Below are 17,058 nucleotides of genomic sequence, written 5' to 3'. Positions count from 1 at the left end.
ATCACATTTACTTTGATTAAAAAAGGACTAAACTTTATTGACAAACTGAGGCAGACATTTTGACAAGTTTTAGCTACCTAGTTAGGCAGACTTACACATGTAGCATTTAATCTCAGGAACAGAGTGGGAGGACAGTGTACAAATCCAATTAGGACTTTATCCTATGTACAAAGTGAAGTTTTTCCTCTGTTTTTTTTTTCAGCTGCAGTGTCCCTTTTTATGCAAAGCTAGTGTTGAGATACACTTGAACAAGGCAATGGATCGCTAACACCAACACTTATATTGGTTTTAAACTAGAGCTGATTTATCTGCCCCAAGAACTAGAAGAATAAAATGGCAGCTTTACTCTGCTTTCCAATCAAACACTGGGCAATTAGATCCATGCTTTGATTCAGTTTTCCCTTCCAAGTTCTTCATACAGAACCAAACCAAGAACCCCTTTACACTGGAAAATCTGCTTCCCAAGCATCTCTCAACACTGCATGTTCGGGGCTAGATTTCAAAACCCACATAAGAAAAGTCAATTTTATAAACCTAATTTGGTTTTTTGTTTTGTTTTTGTTTTTTTTAAGTCAATTATCTTAAAATAAATTAATAATTAAAAAATCCCAACTATTTAATTTGTTTGAGGATCCTTCATATTAAAATTTAAACTTAGGATTCACCAGCAATCTGCGTTTAAGGAAAGTCTGACATCTGAGGTTACTTTTAAATGGCGGCAGCTACTACCGTTACATTATGCTATTAGCTCTTAAAAACAGCCCTGAATTTTGAAATGTAGCCTACTTTGGGATTCTGCAACTACAACTTTTATGGGTTCCTTAAAACCAAACTGAAGGTTAACAAACCCTTGATTTCAGAACTGCTAAGCACAGCATGTCACTCTGAAACTAACATTTTTAACTCAACTTTTTTCCTTTTCTTAAAAAAAAGGTACAGTTTGTGTTTTAGCTACACAACAAAGGAAGAAAAGCCACCTACACACTTAAAAAAAGGACAAAACAAAAAGAACTGAAAGTCGCTCCTCTAAATCTATTCAACTCGTTTTAAAGTACTACGTACAGAAGCCAGAATGCAGGGTGAGGATGGAGTGGGAGAAAAAGGGCCACGAAGAAAAACAGTTAGACAATTACTTGTCTGGTGTGGGTAAAGCAACGGGAATCCCGGGAGATACAAGAATCAGTAACAACTGTTTGCTCATAACTCATATTTTTCCCTCATGTTTGTGTTTTAATAACGTCCGTATGGGTGCTCTCTGTAGGCCCCCTTCACTGTCCTGGCTGGCGGGGCCTTCAGGGAGGGCCTGGCTCCATTCCAGTCATCTTGCCCTGTGGAAAAGAGAGGGATATGTCAAGGATGGTGGAGGGCTGTGAGGCAAGGGCATGGAGGGAGCTGTGGTGCTGGATGGACAGAGTCGATGCAGCAGCATGAGGCATCTTCAGGGTGGTTTCATCCCAACATTGGTCTGCAAAGTACCCTGTGCTCCACCAAAACCTCTCGTTCACAGCACACAAAAATCATTCAGGTTGGAAAGGAGCCTTAAGACTGAGTCCAACCACTAACCCAGCACTGCCAAGTCCAGCACTAAACCACATTCCTTCTGACACTATGGGGAAAAGGGCACTTGTGTGGGATCCTGGGAAGCCTGCAGCCATGACAGCACGGCTCAGCACCAATCTGGACAAACCGAGTGCCTTTTAGAGGTCATTAACTCCAGCAGAGCCAAAGCAAACTCACAGGGAGCACTGGCAGCTGGCTGTGGCAAAGGTGGCAACAGCCACAGCCCCTCAGGCTGGTGGCCAGCAGCATCTCTAACCTGGGGGGACAGCTGCTGGTAGCACCTCCCTCTTTCCCAGGTACCAGGTAGGACAGCTCCTGGATAACTGTGCCAGAATAATTAAGTCCCTATGCTGCTGTAAGACAGGACAACTTCCAGACATCAGTCTGCTTTCTGACTGTGACATGCTGTTCCTTCCCCTCCACAAATACAGGAGAGCATCTGCTCGCTGTACTGTTCACTGCTGATGGACAAAGCACTTGCCAGGACAGCCCCAACCCTCCTGCTGCACACAGCTCAAGCAAGTGAAGTTCATGTCCCATTGTCTCTGAGCTCCCTCAAGCCTCAGATATCAAAGTTCAGCTTTTGTTATGGCTTGTGCTTGCAACATTCACACTTGCATGCCTGCCATTCTCTCCAGGGTCCCTGGTTTATGAAACCAAGTGTATGAAGCCTGATGCCAGCCAAGCTGGGTCCTACCCCCTCAGAACACGTCCCCATTTTCTCAGAGTTCTCCAGCCTGGCTCAACAATTTATTTCTCTAATTCTATTTTTATGAAAGCAGAGACCAAAGGAAATGACTGTGGATAAACAGATTAGCTGTGGCAACCTGACACCAAGTGTACAGTGAGCATTTTGGCCATCACACCCCAGGCAGCACCACCGCTCCCCTACCAAGTAGGAGGCACAAAAGCCTCTTTGTACTGTGTGACTACACACAGGCAACAAACCCAGGCACTGAAGGCAGGACAGGAGCTCCTGACAGCAGCTCTCTATTGAAATGCATCTCAGACTGGAAAAGACTGGGAACACATCCCTGATAGGCACCTGAATTTGAACTTCACACAACTTAAGTCCAGAGCAAGGAATGCCCTGGGGCAGGAAACAGTCACCTCATTAACAAATCTGCTTCCCTAATACATGACAGGGGATTCCCAAGGATCCCAGAAATCCCCTCCAGCTGATCATTACCCTCACTACCTGCATTCACTGAAGCCTCCAGGCTGATGCTTTGCTAAAGGGTTCTGTTTACAACACAGCCTATTTCCATGCCATTAAGCAGCTTGCCATGTGGCTTTCATAACTTGTTTATAGAAAGAGGAAAATGCATCTTACTCACTGCCACATGCAGATGCCATTCATAAGCTTGGATATATGAACTAACTTAAACAAAAATGCAGTTGTCACCCAGTCCTTCATTGCCAGCACCTCAGATATAAGGCTTATTCTTTTTGACAGCTGGTGATGTACAGTTGTGGTTAAACCGGCCTCCCCCTGCCCCCAGTCTAGCCTAAATTGACAGCTTTATGCACTTAGCTAAACTTCATAGACTACTTAAAAGTCATATTGACCAAAATCATTTCACCCAGTCAAAGGGAGGCCTTCAGATGACATTTAAATCCATTTTTCAATCAAGTGTCTATGCAGTCAGTATCAGCCAGCGGGTTTTTGAGGATAAGGAAGCAGATGGAACCATGCACTCATCCAACTCAACAAAATACAATCTGTGAAAGCAGACTGCATCAGAAGCAGTGCTGTGGGTGGAAATCCAGAGCTCTTAAAATATTCTAAAGCTATAAGGAAATTAAAAAATATTTCCATGGTTAAAACACAGAATTTTGAAAGCATCATCTTTGAGACAACCCACTTAGATAAGGATCTAAAATCCACAGGGTGCCTCTGCTTGTTCAGACCTGGATAATCTGTAAGGCATAAATATCCTACCATGAAAACTACTTGAGGTTCTCCTCTGTGAGGTTTTGCTTAGAGAATGGAATGGCATCAGAAAACAGCTGGCTGACCACAAGCAATTCCCAACTATGTGCAACTGCTGCAGGCAATTTCCAGCTATGTGCAGCCCCTTCCCTGTCAAGAGAACAGTATTCCCAGACATACCATAAGCTTCATAGGTTTCCTGTGCCTCCCCGTGTCCATAATCATAGTATTCTGTGTCCCTGGAAGAGTAATTGTGTTGGTTACATACAGTGCTCAAATCAAACTGACACAACTTGCACAAACACTTGAAAAGCAAAAGATGCTCAATGTCACTCCCAGAATCATGCCCCAGGCTCTCCTGGGTTTCAGCAGAACAGGGCACCTTCCCTACAGCTCAAACTCTGAACTGAGTGCTTCCATTCCCTTAAAAGAAAACAGAAAGAGAGGACCATGCATAACTTGCTCAGTAACAGACAAGAGACAAGCAGACTTACCCTTGGCCCTGGCCGTAGTAGCCTTCATACCCCTCATAGCTCTGGTCTGCATATGCATCATCATAGCCCTGAAATGGATGATGATGTAAAACAGTGTTAATGGAAGGACTGGAGGTTAATGCCTGACCAAGAGTAATGGCAAAACTGAATTCAACTTTCAGGGGCACCTGTGAATCCTTGCCTGCTGCAGGGAAGGGGCTCAGTCATAAGACAGTTCTGCTTGTGTCCTCTGGCTTCAGAGGAATGAACCACACTAATATTTACAACGCATTTGAAAGTCATTTACACATCCAAGGTTGCAGTTTGTGTGTGCTACAAATCCACATGCCAGGAAGCCTGTAGTTGTGCTGTTAAAACCACAGGTAGACAAACCCAACCTAATGACTTCTGACTAGTTTCAGTGGAAAAATTAAGTTCAACTGAAAGGATAAACAGGCTTTTTAGATGCATGAATATTTGTGATGATTCCCAAAAATGCTACTGTGCATCCAAACCTTTTTTGCCCTTTAGCATACTGAGAGCACAGATGCCAAGAGAAGACTGGTGGGAGGGTGATGCTTAGTTACATTACATGAAACATCACCATGATCATTCACATATATACTCTCAGGATTTTAGGGGAAGCAGGAAATCTTTGGTGTTTCTTCCTTAAAGAGTTCCCTTGCAGAATGTGAACTACATCAATCTTCGTGATGTAGTTTTTTACCATGCACTGACAGTTGGCCAACGTCAGCCTTAGGGGTACATTTCTGCTGTACCAAAACCATGTATTTTGGATGCGAGCAGCTCCCTCCTTTGAGGAGTAAGACACAAAGCAGGTCACCCAGCCCCATACCAACACTTGTGCTGCTGGTCGTGCCTCCAGAGCAATCTTAGCCCTTATTTCAATAATGTGGAGCATCTGATACATGGTCAGCTAAGTTGGAATTAAACCAAAGATATAGAGTTACTCACATATTCCTCATAGGCTTCTGGTGTGGGAGGAGGAGGAGGAAGCGGTATTCTCTGAATGCCGGCTGCTCGTGCTCTGGGTGCAGGTGCCCCCCGTACTGCTGGGGGGGGAGGCACCCCACGGGCTACAGCAGCTCCCCGGGCAATGGCACCCCGCACTGGGGCTCCTCGCACCAGGGCCCCCCGAGGAGGAGGAGGAGGGGGGGGGACACCAACCCCGCGTCCCCTGGGAAGGAGATGAGAAGGATTGTGAAGAGCTACAGCTCAAGTGCTGGATGCTGAGGGCAGCACATGTGCTTCCTAGACCTGCTTTAAAATGCACTAGCTTGATAAATGAATAAACAGTTACCATTAACCAAACTATGACTTCTTTAGCACAACAACTGTTATGTTACTGCTGGATTTACAAAAACTCCTGGGATGGGAACTCTACTGTATTAGATGTGGTCAGACAGTGAAATAAATCTGATACAGAGCTTTGGGCAAGTAATCTCTCAGAGTTCATTTTAAACAAGCGTCTGCCATTAACCTGCAATGACTGCCAGACCTCCAGAAGTTACAGATCAATGATGACATGAGCAGGGGCACTTCTGGGCTAAACACTCAGAAGCAAAGACTTCCCCTTCATGAAACAGGTAGTGAAGCAAGAACTCTAGTAACAGTTTTATCACCAATTTATCCCCATGCCTTGACAGCAATGACAGAATAATGCTGTAGCTTTCAAAAGATGGTCAGTTTAAACTGAAAATGCTTTTTCTGCTGAAGGCTACAGAAGCACACACAACATCCATCTACACATGACTGTACACCTGGTTTTGAAAGGTTACTTTATGAAGCTACTGATTTCAGATATCAATATAAAAGATACCCACTGTGCTTGATCACATCTCAAACCACAAAACATTTAATGCCAATTTGCCAAAAGCAAGCCTGCAACACAAGGTCAGAGAGCCTTGGAAAAGCCACTGTCCAGCTAACAGCTGATGTGCATTAACCTCATCTGGCAGGACAACTCTTGAGCAAGATGCAGCGTTTCCACATCTTGTGCTTTGGGAAAGATACCTTGGGACAGGTGGAGGTGGTGGTGGAGCTGCTCCCCTTCCCCTCACAGGGACTCCTCGGCCTCGGGCTGGGTCTGGTACACCATTCAGATAGGAGAGCTCCAAGAATTGCTCCTGACAGATATCATCCATCATATCCTAAAAAGGGGAAAGAATGAACTCCAGAGAACAGCTAACTAGCCAGTCTGTGCTCCTGGATATCACAGGCTACCATGCTGGAATAAAACAACCTCATAGTCCTAAATGAAAATCCATGGGTTAGTTTTACTGGGATGTGATCAGCAGTGCACAACTACAGCTTCCTCCAAACTGGCCAGGAGTGCACATGACCTGCACAGACTGAAGAGCTGCAGTGAGCCCAACCACTGCTCCCAGGGAAGAGGGCCTCTCACAGCAGTTCTGGAGCTATGTGATGCTCAGCATCCCAGGGATGTCAGCAAGATTTATTTGCAAGCACTGTGGAGTTCAGAGGTGAAGTCATGCAAGACATATCTCACCTCAAGCACCTTACATTTAAGGAGTGACTGGCAATGAGCCCATGTGAGGTAACAACACCTTGCTGCAATCCCGACACACTAAAGGAACTGGGTAAGACGCAGCCTGACAAAGAGCAAACACCCATGTACAAATCCAGGCTGTCTTTTCAAATTCTTAGGAATGCAGCATGTTTCTGGCTCTGTGCATTTAATACCCTGGGGGATGTAGCTCCTGGAATTAGCACAGATGCCTGATGACCCTGCACAAGTCATCATATGCCACATCTCAACACACAGGCAGGCTGAGCCTTGCACCAGGGATCTTCACAGTGCCATGGCAACACCACAGAGCAAGGAGTCTCCTACCAGATGTGTCTTCACAGCACTGCTGGCTTCCATAATGACTTCTCTGTCAATTCTCACAAGTTTCACACGTTGTCTGAAGGCAGCAGTACTTAAGACACTTTAAATAGCAAGGAGCACACTTGCTTTAGCGAGCTGAGGTTTTGTACATCCCAGGGGCTCCTTGAAGATGACCTCTTTCCTTCAAAGACACTTCACATAGTGATCTCTCTCCTCTCTGTGTCACTCATAAAAATCACACAGTACCCACAAGCTTTTTGTTCCTTCTTCCCCACTGCCCGCAGTTCTTGGGTTCCAACTGCCCCTGGTGTTTCAGGCAGCACATCTGAGCTCTCCAAGCACAGCTACAGAGCAGCACCAGAGGTTGACATTCAGACCCCAGACTGGTTTGTGTTCGAAGGGGCCTTAAAGCTCCTCCAGCTCCAACCCTGCCACGGGCAGGGACCCCTTCCACTGGAGCAGCTGCTCCAAGCCCCTGTGTCCAACCTGGCCTTGAGCACTGCCAGGGATGGGGCAGCCACAGCTTCTCAGGGCACCCTGTGCCAGCGCCTCAGCACCCTCACACGGAAGAAGTTTCCCCTTATATTCCCTTACATGTCTGAGTTACAGGCTGAGCAAGCCAGACACAAAGGATAACGAACAAAGGGAGTACTACCTGCTTCTTTCCCCATTGTATTTTATCCTAATTTAATGAGCAACATTATCATTTTAATACATGAAAGACTCCTCCAAGCTCTGCAGTTCTTGGAGGCAATACTCTAGCACTTTTGCATTATATACTGGCACAAAACTGACCACAAAAGTCTTACAAGGTCCACCAGTAAAAGACATCCCCAAACCGACAAGTGTCATCCGTATAAATGCCTGGGTAGCAAAATTAGAGGTTCCTTCATATGACTTGCATTTAAAACAGGAGAAATACTGATTTGACAGTTTTGTCTCACAAAACAACTACAGCATTGAATACCAATACCCAGCTGCCTGGGCAGTCACCCTCCTCATCCTCTCGCCTCCCCTTAAGGGTAGAGCAAACACCTCTGTACTTAGTTTCTCATCTGACCAATGAAGTTTTCTAGCCAGATTTCTACACTACAGCCTCAATTCAGAGGAAGCCAGTCAAGACTCCATGCCAGGCATGGCTAAACTTAATCCTCCTGCTAAAACTGATACCCACACCAGGGTCCAGAGCTAGTCCTGGGAGAGAAATAGCTATTCCAAGTGTTCTAAACAACTGCTCTGTAAGTGTATGTCTTTACAATTGTGGTTAGAGGAATGATACACGCCTTCATGCAAGATTAATGGGGTAATCTTCAAATGCCACACAAACACTTTAATTCTCCAGGGCTCTTCAATGACACCAACTGATGTAGCATGAGCCTTATACTGTGCAGACCTTAACCCATCTTTATAGCCAGAGTCACAACCCATCTACCTCCTTCAAAAAGAAAAGAACACCAGTATACATACTGGAACGAGGAACTTCTTGACTTCTTCCATGGCGTGAGCCATCAGAGCGTATGCTTCACAGGGGGGGCCAAAAACCTCAATGAAGACATGCAAATCCATGTTTAGATGAGCATATTTAGGATCTCCCCCTTTACGCAGTTCTTCCTCCTGAAACAAAGCAGATGAGAGATTCCCAAAGCTAAGTAAGATAGAGAGAAATTATTTTTCTTTTACCTGTCTTCTAAGCCTTAGCAGGAGATGTCTGTCAAAGCATTTTGGTCATGTCTGGACACAGATCATGGTAACACAGAATGGATATGAGCATAGAGATCTATAAAAAGCCACACACAATTTACACCTTCCATCTCTTTACAGCTGCCTTTGCAGGTGACTGATATTTTTGCTAGCACAGCAATGTCAGCTCCTTTTTTCCCCCAGATTAGGCATATACAAGCTGTGCTCTTCCTCTCCCACACCACCTTTCTGCCCAAGGTGCTCTTTACCATCTAACAACACAAGCTTGCTCTTTAACTTGCCTTTCAGACATCTGTGTTATTCAGATGGTTTGAAGAAGCTACAAGTAAGCTAGAAGCAGAAAAGCTCTTTGTGCTGCTAAAGTAAAAAGCTGAATTAAGTTACAGCTCTGTCAAGAGCTGGGTCAGTTTTAGGAATAAGCAGGAAGAAAAAAAAACCCCTCTTGGCACTTTGTGATGCAGTAAAGAGTCCCTGGAACATTCTGCATCTTCAGTGAACCTCTGGAATCTCAGGATTTCAGAGGGAACCGCTGGAAAAAGGATTTTTATTCTATTTATTTCCTGGAGGTGAAAAATATTCCCTTTGTGAATGACTTGTCAGAGCAGCTGGGATTAATTCCTGTTTTATGAACTTGGTACTTCACCTTTGAAATGAACTATCTCTGCATCCAAGGGCACAGGGAATGAAAAGATGACTGGTCTCAAAGTCACGTTCAGAAAGAAAACACATCTCATGCTTCTGCCCCATCCAAGACTGCTTCCAATAAGCACCTGAATGCTTTAGGAAACGTGACTTCCTCAACACGGGGACTTCTGACTGCCTTTGCTTATGGGTTTTAATGGTTTCATGTTTTATGAAATGCTTTGAAAAGCACTATGCCTCACGGCCATATGAAAGGTATTAATGTGTACATGCTTTCAAGGGTGATGCCCTTACCTTTGCTTTATCTCGCATTGAACCCTTCCCTAGGACAGATATTTTAGCACCAGTTTCTTCCTGAAGCCTCTTGATGGTATTGCCTTGAGGTCCCAGAATCTTTCCAACAAAGTTGAACTGTAAATGAAGAATTAAACAAACCTTAGCTCCAGAGCTCAGTAACAAAAGCTCTTCTGAATGTTATGCTGGCTGACAAGAAAATTAACCGCTCTTCTTCTCTGCACCTCACCAAAAACTGCACAGGAGAATTTAAGTTCCAGAACATTCTGTTCATGACATAATGCTCCACCAGAAAATCAAGCTAAATCAGCTCATGTAAAGTGTTTAATTCTAACATCTACTCTCCAGCAGTTTTACAGGCAGCAAATCTGAAGAGTTAAATGAGTTCTTAACTGTAAGCCAAAAAGCTCCACATATCAGTGTCTATTCTCATAATAAAATATCTACTATGCATCACCATTTAGCTTTATCCCAAGGCATTCTAGAAACGCAATATATTAGACATAAGACCCTGCACGCTTGCATAGGAAAAGATCCATAGCAATAATGGAACAATGGCACAATCCTGGTGACGCTTTGACAGCTCCTATCTCCAAAAGTCAGCCATACAATTCATAGAAAACAAGCAAATCACAGAGATTCAGTAAGCTGTTTTCTGGCCCTCACCTTGGGGTACTGTTTGACAGGTATCAGAACTCGTTCTTTCAGTTTCATATTCTTGTGGGAAAATAAATCCAGGTAGTTCTCCTCATCATCCTTCTTTGTTGTTTCACCCTTCTGAATTTTTTCAATTTCTAAACAAGATAAAAATAGGGCTGCTTATATTCCTCAAACAAGCATCATTTAGAGTTGGAATTATGACAGGACAGACCACCCTCATTCTCTATGAATACATGAACACTCAGAATTGTATTGATGGAGTCTGTACAGACAGTGCTAGCCTCTTCCTCCCTTCACACCTAGGGGCTCCAGAAGGCCAATAATGGGGTAAGGAATAAACCTAAGAAAGAACAGCAGAGAATACCCTACAAATAACTTCAACACATCAGAGTAGGAAACTACACACAGTTCTGTGGGTCACTTCTGCTGGGCCTTCCTCTGTCAGTGCCCAGCCTCACACCTCCACCACATATGCAGTAACCCATGCAGACACCCAAACCTCCAAGGACACCAGCTGCACTATGTGTTACACAGGCTGTAACACAGCAGCCAGCGGCAAACCAAGGAAGTTCTTATCATTCAAGCTGATGCACTATTTTAAACCTGTAATTTAATGAGTGGTGCCACCATACACATGGAGTTCTGGTGAGTTGCAAGCATTTCTAATAAACAGAAGCCTAATGCATGACACACTAGAGTGTGGTCTGGTTTAGGACATTCTTATAAGCCCCATTTCATTAAATGAATTCTGAACACCCAATTCATAAGTTGGTTGTGAGCCTCAGGCATACAGCTGTAAAAGTGAGTGTCAAGTCCTTAACTGGTTTGGGTGGGAAGGGACCTCAAAGCTCCTCCAGCTCCAACCCCTGCCACAGGCAGGGACCCCTTCCACTGGAGCAGCTGCTCCAAGCCCCTGTGTCCAACCTGGCCTTGAGCACTGCCAGGGATGGGGCAGCCACAGCTTCTCTGGGCACCCTGTGCCAGCGCCTCAGCACCCTCACAGGGAACAGCTTGTGCCTCAGAGCTCAGCTCAGTCTCTCCTGTCAGGCAATGCAAGAACAAATGTTTGTCTCTCAAGATTCTGATCTTTAATTGTATATTGTGAATTCCGGGGTCTTGGAAAAGCACTGAACTGAAAGCATGCTGCGGCCTGAGGGGAACAAAGACCAAATAACCTGGAAGCAGATGGTCAAGGCAGGCCAACTGGGAACTAGCACACAAACACCTTCTCAAATCCAGCTAGAAATTAAACTCACATGGAGATGACAGGAGATGATCACCTCAAAAGACAACCCACATGGAGAAGATGATGGATCCATCTACGAGGCAGGCATTTCTAGCACAGGTTCTATAGTCATTAACACAGCTTCCCTGGTGCAGGACATCCATCTCCCCAAAGCCTGCAGCCCAGAGCTGACTGGCTTTTTTTTTTTCCAGGAATGTCCATTTAGGTACAAAATCTATTTACTGGCCAACAATCAGAAGATAAGTTCCCACAAATTTAAAGCCAATCCATTATTAACAACCTGAAATCACTGATGAACCATTACACACTCTTTGGGCCAACCAAACCCAAAACTGGTCACACCATGCATAGCCACCCCAAATTTCTATTGACAGATGCTGATCAGGAGAGGAGCATGACCCTGCCTTAAACCTAAATGGCACCATTTCATTGGTGAATCCAAGAATGATAAATACCTTTTCTGAGTTGAGAGAGCTCTAAATACAAATTCTCACATCTTGGGAGAAGAGAGACACTTTCACAAGACTACACCTGTAACTGGATTAAAGCTGCAAGACAAAACTGAGGCTTACTTAGTCATCACCCGGGTTCCAGTAGGATTTCAGTATCTGGTGTTTCCTGTAACTTCTGCCCATGTCAGAAACAATAAACTTTAGATTAAATGTTCATGTTTACAACTTGGTGTATCAGATACTTGACATATTATCCACCTGGTCATATTCTCATGTCATCCAAACAGAAATAGGTATAATGGGATAACAGCATCCTCCTGACTGCACAGGTACCCACAGCCTAGTGGTCTCAGTAGCACCTTTCCAAAAGGAAGTCAAGCAACAACATGTGCCATCAAGAAAAATCCCAAACCTTTGGGGAAACATCATCCAACGATCAATATGTTAACCTTCCAGTTCTGGACACAGTAACACATACTGGGGTTTAGTTTTGGGTTCTCAACATGGAACTTGGAGATTGTGTTGCAAAATTATGGCAAAAAAAGTGCCTGAATTTCATTATTTCTACTGGCAAAAGCATCTTGGCTCTGTTACCAAAGTGTTACCATGATTCTTAGTTAAATAAATTACCAGCTCTAAGTGCTTTGAAAAAGTTTGGTTTTTGCTTTAAGAGATGATTTTCTGAAGATACTATTCAAAAGGAAAAAAAAACCAATACAAGCAAGAGTTCAAGCACTGGCAAATGTATAAAATAAGAAAGAGCTGCTGCCGGGGGGAGTTGTATGTAGGTTTTAATTTTAGCTATAAGAACAGATTGGAGAATCAGGATTTGGAACCTGAAGATTGCTCTGGTGGCCTTATCCCTGGTTGGGAGCAGCTTTAGACCCTGTAATGCACTATGGTGACTTCTCAAGTGTTCGGTTTCTCCAAAAACACTGGATGAATTCCTAAAAATGCATTGTGCTGTTAACAGGAAGCGTTTTCTATGCCCACGTCAGCAATAAAAACACCCTCATCCTTTCTTGATGTAAATTAAAGTACCTAGAGGCATCTTCTACCTTGTCCAACTACAACACAATCAGATGTCAGGCTCTGCAAAGCAGCAAATCACAGCTCCCACCAACCCCACAGCCAGATGCACTCTGCCTTCTGGCAGAACTGGGAACTGGTCTGTGAGGGCAACAGATAACCAACTGTTGGCTAAAAAACCTCATCTGATCCACCATCACGTCTCCAGCTCAGGTATGAAACAAAGGAGAAGGGGAAACCCTGCACAGCACAAGGACCCTAAGTTCTTCCTAGGTTTTGTGGTTCAGGTCAGTGTGGTGACCCAGCAGTTCCCTTCACACCTGCAGAGCAAACTCTGAGTCTGGAAATAGCTGTGAAGGACTGAAAACATTCCACTTGTGGCATGTCTTACGGCTCTGGATTCCAGCGTTATCTGTCTGCATTCTGGCTATACAACACGAAGCAGGACTGAATGAACTGATGAGTGGTAGCAGTTTGTCAGACCACTTACTGATAGGAAGGAGAAGCGTACGGATACCTGGAGGGATTAAGCATGTCTCATTTCAGTGCTGATATTTTAAAGCCGTGTCAGAGGTGCAGCAGAAGGTTACCTTCTTGCCACGGGGAATGGCAGCAGGCTGGCGGCATGTGTGGCAGTGGTTTCCAGGACTTCATGTGGGGCAGTGATTGCATTGTCTCAGAAGAAATCCTAAGGGGTAGGTAAAGGGGGTTGGTAACACCGCTGTTTTGCAAGGAGGAGGCTAAGCAGCCACAGTGCTACTCCTGATCTAAACCCAAGCTCTTCCTTAATAAAAACCACATTAAACACTGTTCCACTGCACATCTGTGCTCTGTAAGCAGAGAGCCATTCTGTTTATTCACAGTACTGAGAGTATTATCAGTATTAACAGTATACTGACCCCACACCCAAAAAACCCCAGGAATACCCCATGAAAACCCCCAGAGTTTAGGGACGGGAGCCTCTGGAGGAAGGCAGAACCACCTCTCTCCTACACTACTGCTCCCCAGCTGGTTTGATTTGACAGGAGAGGAAGCAGGGACCTGCTCCGGGATGCACTCCTTTAGGGGTGGAAGCTGCAGGGTTTGGCATTTCCCATTATTTCCCTCCCGCTTTCTGCCACAACACCCCCCCCCCCACACACACACACGTGCATATGCTGGGATCCCACAAACAGCACTGCTGAGAAGGGAGGGAACTGCCACTAACACAGGGACATGGGGAAGAAAAGGAACCAGGCTCAAGCTGAGGCAGGGGGAGAGCCTAGGGGTGAGCTCTGAGGAAGGAAAGGGATGCATTTAATGCAAGGACCAACTAGATTCCAGCTATACGGAGCCTTGCTAGTGGAATGACACAGCTCAAGTACCTGTTTGCAGCTTAGGAAGCTCAGAAATTACCAGTTCTTTTCACTTGCAGTTTCTCCATGAAATAAAAATAGTCAAGATGACCACAAGAACTTGGACAATCCCCCACCCCTAGGCTTAGCTAGCTAACACACTGCTGGCCACCTCCTGTCCTCCCAAGGCACACAGGAAGAGAGGACTGTGCCTTTCAAAGCATCAGCATCTCCTGCTGCTCTCCCTGCAGCAGATGGAGGACATAAACCAAAATAAAAGTTATTTTTGTTCCTATGGAAGATCACACAGACCCCAAATAACACAAGTGAGGAAACATGGATCATATTCCAAGGTGCAAGAAATCCCAGTTTTCAGTTTGTTTAGAATCCTTTCCATCACACAGGGCACTGCTCAGGAATCAGTATGACATCACTGTGCTGCCCTTCACTTTGCTCCTCAACAATGCTATTTGTCTCTAGAAATGCAGCTTTAGAACCACAAAGGTATTGGAGGCTTCTGTTACATGTTGTGTTTAAAGAAGAAGTCTTAATTTCATAGAATCAAAGAACGGTTTGTATCGGAAGGGACCTTAAAGCTCATCCAGTTCCAACCCCTGTCACAGACAGGGACCTTCCACACCTTCCACCTTGCAGCTTGCTCCAAGCTCCTGTATCCAACCTGGCCTTGAACACTGCCAGGGTTCAAGGCAGAGCTCCTCAGGGTTTCCCCCCAGACACAGGCAGGACAAGCGACTTCCATTCCTGAAAACAGACTGGGATAGAAATACTGCTGACATTCAATAAGCAGTCACTTCTTTGTCTGGAAGTCATTTTGCTTAAGTTGTGCTTTGGCTCAGACCTAAATTCCTAACTAAGCTTTATAGCAGCTTCTCCAACACGACATCACCAAAGGGAAATTCTGAGCAGCCCAGAGCAGTCTGGGGTCACCTGTCATTCAGTCACCTAAACCCCACTGTTTTAGCTCAGATTCTCTCTCACGAGCTCCCTGCTCAGACCATCCTGAATTTGTGCTGCTTGTGCATGCTCCTAAAGGTCACTAATTTTTCAAGCATCTAAAGCAAGCATGAAGCATCTGGAGCTCTTGCAATCATCAATGTTAAGCCCCACAAAGCTGCAGTCTACTACAAGCAATTTTTAATGTAATGAAAAAAAACCCAACCCCTCATAAATTACACCACCCGAGTGACCAGAGCTTTACTAGGTGGGCTGAGAACCCAGCTCTGCACAGAATGAGCAAACTCCTTAGGTTTCATTTCTCTGGAAGGCATTACCCTGAGCATCAGCTGGCTAAAGGGCTTCATCAATGAAAAATAGCAAATTGATGTCAAACCAGATGTCAACGAGTGATGCCAAGGTCCCCACGATGACAGACCTCAGCTACTCGCACAATGGGAGGCAGTGATTCCTAAGGATTGTTTCCTACGTTAAAGGAGGAGCTAATAAAATCCCAAGCACTGCACCAGCAATACAATACTTATACACTTTAAAGACCTTAAGAAAATAAAACAGACCAATTCAAAAGCAGAATAAGCAACAGCTAAGCGCTCTGCTCATGTGGAGATTAAACCTCTGCTCACATCCTTGCGCTGGGTGCCTCCCAGCTCTCACTACCTGCACATAACGTTGTCAGCGGCAGCCTTTCTGACTCATTCCCAATTTTAAGCTAGCCACAGAGCCTCAAAGCAGCAGAATCTGCACAGCAGAGGCACCAGCCGCTGCTCCGTGGAGATGTGAAGAAACCAGAGCCATGAGTGATGGGGAAGGAGAGGAGCCAGTCAGGCCCAGAACAAAGGCTGCCATTTCCATTCCTTGTTCAGCTTCACCAGGAACACGAAACAAGCTCTAACACAGGTTACCAGAATGGATAATCCAAAGAGATCACAAACCACGTCTCGCACAGGCTCGAGCAGGCGCTGCATGGGGAAACTCCGGGTTTTACAGTGCTCTCTGGGCCCCTCTTTCCCCAGGGATGGAAGGGGCCAACGCGACCGCACACCATGTTTAGACAGTTCTGGCTCTGCGTTCCATCGGCCCAGGCCACAGTAATCCGTGTTAGTACAGGGCTAACAGACATTAAATAAGAGGTGTCTGAACTTCAAACCCTCGCGGTCACAGTGGACAGGGTCGGGCAGCGGCCGCCCCCCGCCGATGCCCCGGCAGCATCGGGCACCTCCCGCTCCCCCATCCCTCCACACAGGGAGCTGCCGACCGCCGGTGGTCCCGCCCGTACCTGCGGTGAGGAGCTGCATGGCGTGCGTGAAGGACGGGTCCAGGCTGTCCTTCTCGGCCATCAGCTCGGGGAGGTACTTGTTCTCGGGCTCCATTTTGGCAGCGCCCCCGGCCAGCAGCGGGGCGGGGGTACCGGCAGCGGGGGCCTGTGCAGGAGAGGCACCGGCCGCAGCGGCACCGGACTGCAGGAGCGGCGGCGGCGGCTGCGCCCCGCTCCCGGCCCCACGGCCCCCCCCGCCGCGGGGCGGCCGCCGGGACGGGCCCAGCCCTTGCCGGGCAGCGCCGGGGCCAGGCCCGCGGCCCAGACGAGCGGCGGGGTCATCGCGGCGCTGCATGGCCAGGGAAGGGGGCGGAGCAGAGCGGTCCGGCCGCACCGACCGCCACGGCGACAGCGCCGGAAGTGACGCACAGGAAACCCCAACGCCTCACCCCCCCCCCCCCGTACTCCCGCGCCGCCACCCGCGCGCCTCCGCACCTGCGCCGTGCGGCCCCCACCGGCTCGGGGCGGGTGCGCATGCGCGGAGCCAGCTGTGCGACATTGGGCATGGATAACGGGAGAAGGCGCATGCGTGTCGCATTGCGCATGCATAGGCGCCGAAGTGGGTGTCGCGC

At 46.5% G+C, this 17,058-nt stretch overlaps 1 protein-coding gene across 1 annotated transcript; it reads right to left on the bottom strand.

The window, feature by feature from the left end:
- Window positions 1-11: 11 nt before the first annotated feature.
- Window positions 12-16,846, bottom strand: KHDRBS1 (KH RNA binding domain containing, signal transduction associated 1). Its single transcript, XM_034069441.1, has 9 exons — window positions 16,448-16,846; window positions 10,142-10,269; window positions 9,476-9,592; window positions 8,306-8,452; window positions 6,001-6,137; window positions 4,942-5,164; window positions 3,988-4,055; window positions 3,674-3,732; window positions 12-1,328 (listed from the first exon to the last, which is right to left on the bottom strand). The coding sequence occupies exons 1-9, from the start codon at window positions 16,779-16,781 to the stop codon at window positions 1,231-1,233; spliced, it is 1,311 nt and encodes a 436-aa protein (XP_033925332.1). The 5' UTR covers window positions 16,782-16,846; the 3' UTR covers window positions 12-1,230.
- Window positions 16,847-17,058: the final 212 nt, after the last annotated feature.

The sequence above is a fragment of the Melopsittacus undulatus genome, chromosome 14, assembly GCF_012275295.1.
Source record: "Melopsittacus undulatus isolate bMelUnd1 chromosome 14, bMelUnd1.mat.Z, whole genome shotgun sequence".
Taxonomy (NCBI): domain Eukaryota; kingdom Metazoa; phylum Chordata; class Aves; order Psittaciformes; family Psittaculidae; genus Melopsittacus; species Melopsittacus undulatus.
This window is presented reverse-complemented; position numbering and strand designations above follow the sequence as displayed.

Coding starts and splice junctions, on each gene's coding strand:
- KHDRBS1 (XM_034069441.1), bottom strand. CDS start 16,781: ATGCAGCGCCGCGATGACCCCGCCGCTCGTCTGGGCCGCGGGCCTGGC. Junction 10,270..16,447: donor CATGCAGCTCCTCACCGCAG/GTACGGGCGGGA, acceptor TATCTTGTTTAG/AAATTGAAAAAATTCAGAAG. Junction 1,329..3,673: donor GGAAACCTATGAAGCTTATG/GTATGTCTGGGA, acceptor TCTTTTCCACAG/GGCAAGATGACTGGAATGGA.